The 5,000-nt window shown below is 40.9% G+C and overlaps 1 protein-coding gene across 1 annotated transcript in view; it reads right to left on the bottom strand.

The window, feature by feature from the left end:
* smg8 (SMG8 nonsense mediated mRNA decay factor) overlaps window positions 1-5,000 on the bottom strand; it is a gene marked incomplete at both ends in the record, with an annotated part of 10,439 nt that overhangs the window by 29 nt on the left and 5,410 nt on the right. Inside the window, 6 exons of the mRNA XM_080040870.1 lie at window positions 1-184; window positions 691-864; window positions 1,385-1,596; window positions 2,577-2,726; window positions 3,651-3,873; window positions 4,446-4,613. The exon at window positions 1-184 is cut by the window's left edge and continues 29 nt beyond it. Coding sequence (XP_079896996.1) covers window positions 1-184; window positions 691-864; window positions 1,385-1,596; window positions 2,577-2,726; window positions 3,651-3,873; window positions 4,446-4,613 — 1,111 coding nt within the window. The remainder of the gene's footprint in view (window positions 185-690; window positions 865-1,384; window positions 1,597-2,576; window positions 2,727-3,650; window positions 3,874-4,445; window positions 4,614-5,000) is intronic.

Raw genomic sequence — 5,000 nt, 5'->3', positions numbered from 1 at the left:
CCTTCAGTATTCCCCTCAGCACCTTGTAGTGACCCAGAGGCTGGTTCTCTTTGGGCGGGTAACACGGGCCGCGCTCTGCACAGTAGGAGAACGGGAACCGCAGAACCCAAAGCCCGTCGCTAGGCAACTGCAGCTCAGTCTGCTCAGGGTGGAACAGGGGGCACGGAGCGGGACCCGGCTGAACCTAAAGAGACACAAGGGAAAGAAAAATACAGGAATTTAAAATAATTATTTGATACCTGGGCCCAGGTCCTGTTTCAGACCCGGGTTCGAATCCCGCCTAGGTCAGTTCTCTGCATGTCACTCCCCCTTTTTGCCCCATTTCAACTCTGTCTCTTCAAGTCTATCTAGTAAAGCAAAAATATCCCAGAAATATCTTAAAAAACTATAAATCTCTAATAAGACTATCATTAAGATCTGTGGAAAGTTTAAGGTATCTCTAAAGATGGAGGAAGAATAAGTTTATAAAATGGCCTGCAATTATTCAATTATCATATTATATTAGATAAATAGATGTTTTAAACTCTAGCGATAAGTGGTGTAATTTCCAGACAGACAGACAGACACAGACACACACAGACAGACACACACACACACACAGACAGACACAGACAGACACCCCCCCACACACACACACACACACACACACACACACACACACACACACACACACACACACTACCATATTACCTGTGGATTGAGTGTAACCTCGAGTGAAGCATCGGGCACCACCACATACAGCCTGGTGAGCTGAGCGTAGTTTGGCTTCAGGCTTCGGCCCTGAGACGGGGACGGGATGTACAGGGGCATGTCTGTATTCAACACCCTGCTGGCTGGCTCCTTAGCTCCACCCGGGCCCAGCACCTGTTGATTGAAATGGATTGAATTGATTAGATTTATTTCAGACATATCAGATAAAAATCAAACACATCAAAAATATTTGCCCCTTTTTATTTTTTATTTTTTTTATATTTCTGTTCTGGTTTTGTTTCGTCTGTATGATGTCCTTGGCAGCTAGAGATTTATTATGCTTAAAAAATACCCAGATGTCGACTAGATCAGGCCGAGATTGAGATTTCAAAGTGAAAAAAGGATAGAATAATCAATAAATAAAACGTTTAAGAAAAAATGGGACGAGTAAAATAAAAAATTAAATATGAAAGTTCATGGCGGGAATTAACGTAAGAACACTAAAACAGACAAGTAGTAGATTGTTGCCTTTTTTTTGTCATTGTATTTAATTTTTTTATTTTATTTTATTTTTTTGTTTTTGTGTGGTGTGATGGTTCAGGTGTTTGTTAGTGTGTTGTGATACAAAGAAAAAACTGCAATATAAATATAAATAAAAACTAAATAAAAATAAAATATGATGTACTATATTTACCTTGACTATCTTATCCGGCCCGCAGCTAATGAAGCGTCTCCCTCGGCTGTCTTCGTACTCAAAGCCAACGAACACTCGAGCCATGTCGTCCCTGCGCCGGCCGCGACCCAACCCGCCCGTACTGCCTCGTTTGCTGGCTAGAGATTTGTTCGGAGCGGGCCAAGAGCTGGTTCCCCCTTCCAGAGAGTCAGTGAGGGCGGTGGCAGGGTCCTCTTTGAAATAGAATAGAATAGAATAGAATAGCATTAGCCTCATAGCATAATTGCCTAAATCATATTTACTCTACATCTACTCTGCTCTACATCTACTTTTCGTTAGCCTAATAGCATAATTGCCTAAGTCATATTTTAAGGATTATAAAGTAGGGTAAAGTAGATGTAGAATAGAGTAGATGTAGAGTAAAAGTAGAGTAAATTTAGGCAAATATGCTATGAGGCTAATGATATGTTTATTGCCATTTGCACAGGTACAACACAGTAAAAGGTAAATTGGGATTCTTGTGCGCAAATCTCCCTGAGTCAGTTTCTTCAATAAAAACTATGGAAAAAATGAAGAGACCAGTAAGATGAACATTTTGATTTTATAATATAACTAACTACTGACAACATTTCTACAAAATTCTAAATAAAAATATTGTCATTTAGAGCATTTTCATTAAGTAATGTAGAGATGAAGATTTAAGAAAAATCCAAATTGGAGACTATAAGGATTTAAAGGTGAAGTAAGTGATTTATTTATGTTAATATAAGTGTTAAATCGCTCTTTATTCATACAGTGATCACTTACATAATGTGCGCGTTTCATAAAGCCGATCTCTCAGTCACCCGCTCTGCATGTTATCGGCAAATAAACTTTTCGGGGATCCCACTACTGATAACCAATCAGAAGAGAGAACGCTACAAACCGGCACCCGTCTCACTGCCGGTGCACGTGCGGAGCGACACATGGGTGAATGTGTATGCGCCTACAATGGCGGAGCAGGAAAAAAATCCTTCCCAATGTCTGTTTTGATGGTTTTTATCATGTTTTATCACACTTACGTATCTGAGATGATGCTAGATAACTTGCTGCTTGAAGACCGCAGTGCATTAATGTGGTGACGTGGGGACGAGCGAGGGGACTGCTAACTGCAGTAACTGACAGGAAGTTAGCTAAAAGAACCCTTCCGCTTACAGCACATTTATCCAAGTACCTTCGGATCGGGAGCGGATAACGAGGTCCCAGGGTAGTAGGAAGGAGGACCCGGGTAGGAAGCCCGGCTGCTCCAGGCCCGTGTGGCAGTTGTAGGACTTGGCCGGGCCCAGTTTCACCAACGACCAACTGGAAAACTTTGGCACCAGACCTGTAGATATAGAATTAATAATTAGTAATTAAAATAAAGACACTGCAGGCAAAAACGTAATTATTTTCAAGCACTGGTTAATGTTGACATTAAGTCATAACAATTTTGAGTTAATACACAGCCTAGACAGGCATCTTTACATGCTACGGTCGGCCCCCTTTGTTTACATTCCCCTGTGTTTACAGAATCTAAGCTGTGTATACACAACAGCTGAGGAGATATTAATTGATTTGAAAAAAAAAAGTGATTTTGACAACAAGCATTCTCCAGAATCACTGACTACACCTTGCTAAGGTATTAACAGCTCTAACCTTTTGGGCATCCAGAGTGAGTGAGAGAGAGAGAGAGAGAGAGAGAGAGAGAGGGAGGGAGTGAGTGAGTGAGTGAGTGAGTGAGTGAGTGAGTGAGTGAGTGAGTGAGTGAGCGCAAGCGTGTTTGTTTTGTTTTTTAACCTTCATTTATACAGGTAAATCCCATTGAGTCCGAAGACTCTTTTGCAAGGGAGACCTGTTCCCATTCCCACGTTACCATTCACACACACATTCATACACCGATAGCAGGCTAACTATCGACATTCACACGAGGCAAGGTGGGTGAAGTGTCTTTCCCAAGGACACAACAACTATGACACAGGTGGCAGGGCGGGGATCGAACCTCCAACCCTTTGATCATCGGCCGACCCGCTCTACCAACTGAGCCACAGTCGCCCCAACGTTGTGTCGTTGTGTGTGTGCTTGCGTGTGTGTGCATGAGTGAGTGTGTGTGTATGTGTTTGTGTGCGTGTGCGTTATTTCCTAAACAGCTCCAACCTTTGGGGCACCCGGAGTGAGTGAGTGAGTGAGTGAGTGAGTGAGTGAGTGAGTGAGTGAGTGAGTGAGTGAGTGAGTGAGTGAGTGAGTGAGTGAGTGAGTGAGTGCGTCCAACCTTTGGGGCACCCGGAGTGCATCATGCCCGGTAGATACTCCACGGTGGACGGCTGTCTGTCCACCAGACTCGGCCTCTTGTGCTGGTTCTCCTCTCCGTCTCCATAGGGCCCCAGACTGTCCGTGCTCTGCCCCAGACTGAGAGCCAAACTCAGGCTAGTATCGGCCGGCGTGTGGGTCTGACCGGCCGGGGTGTGGGTGGTAGGAGCGGTGCTGGGAGGCTCCTACAAAATAAAATAAAATAAAATAAATTGAATTTTAATTGTATAGCACTTTTCATTGGTTGGTAGGCTCCTACAAAATAAAATAAATAAAATGTTATTTGTATAGCACTTTTTAATACACAGTGAAGGCAACAACAAATTGCTTTACAGAATAAAAGAAAAATAACAAATACTTATCCTGTATTGAAATCAATTTGAAAAAGTGAAAAGGAATAAAAAAAAAAAGTGAATAATTAAAAATAAGTAAATAAATAAATTTAATTATTTTATTTTATTCAGCTTTTTTTAAATAATATTTTAAAAACAATAAAAAACATGAGAAAAATAAATAAATAAAATAAAAAAAAATGTAATACATACCGGTAGTAAAATAGTAGGATAGTAAAACCTTGCGTATTTGGTTTATCAAGAATGCATTAATATTTTTTTTTAATTGAATTAAACAATTAATTTTCTTCTCTGCTCTTTTTGTTTGTCTGCTTGTTTTCTTGCATTTAAAAAATATGTAAAAATACATAATAAAAAAAAAATTAAAAAATAAATCGTATAGTAAAACAGTAGTATAGTCCTACCTTGGCCCTGTCTGCGTCCCCTGAGGCCTCATTAGGGGAGGGGGGTCTTGGGGGCCGGGGGGTCTGGTTGGTCTGGGTGTTAGTAGCTGGTGCTGGGTCCAATGTGCTCGACTGGAACACAGGGAACTCAATCCTCTCTAGTTTACCACAACACTTCTCCTCAAGCATCTGGAAGAAAGAAGAGAGTGTTAGGAAGAAATACAATACACACTGAACTTAAAGGTGCTCTGAGGAACTTTCAGTGTGCGTTAATTCTAGCACCCCCCTTTGGACAAAAGCAGGTAGTGTTTTTACTACGCCAGCTGTTGTTCCTGGGTGAGTGTATACCCATGACAAAGGCATTAAGAAACATTATATAAAAATAGCATTCTTTGCACTGATGGTCTCGTTTGCTGTTACATGTAATTCATGATCATCAGAGATAAAATGAGACTGTTTCAGAAATATTTAAAAGTTCCTTGAGCATCAGACAGAAATCCAGACATCCTAATTTTACAGAGCAAATACCAGGTGACGAAGAAAATGCAAAAAAAAAAATGAAAAATGGCTGGATTT

This window comes from Ammodytes marinus (assembly GCF_949987685.1).
Source record: "Ammodytes marinus genome assembly, chromosome: 14".
Classification (NCBI taxonomy): domain Eukaryota; kingdom Metazoa; phylum Chordata; class Actinopteri; order Uranoscopiformes; family Ammodytidae; genus Ammodytes; species Ammodytes marinus.
The sequence above is the reverse complement of the archived record's forward strand: the minus strand, read 5'-3'. Positions and strand labels throughout refer to the sequence as shown.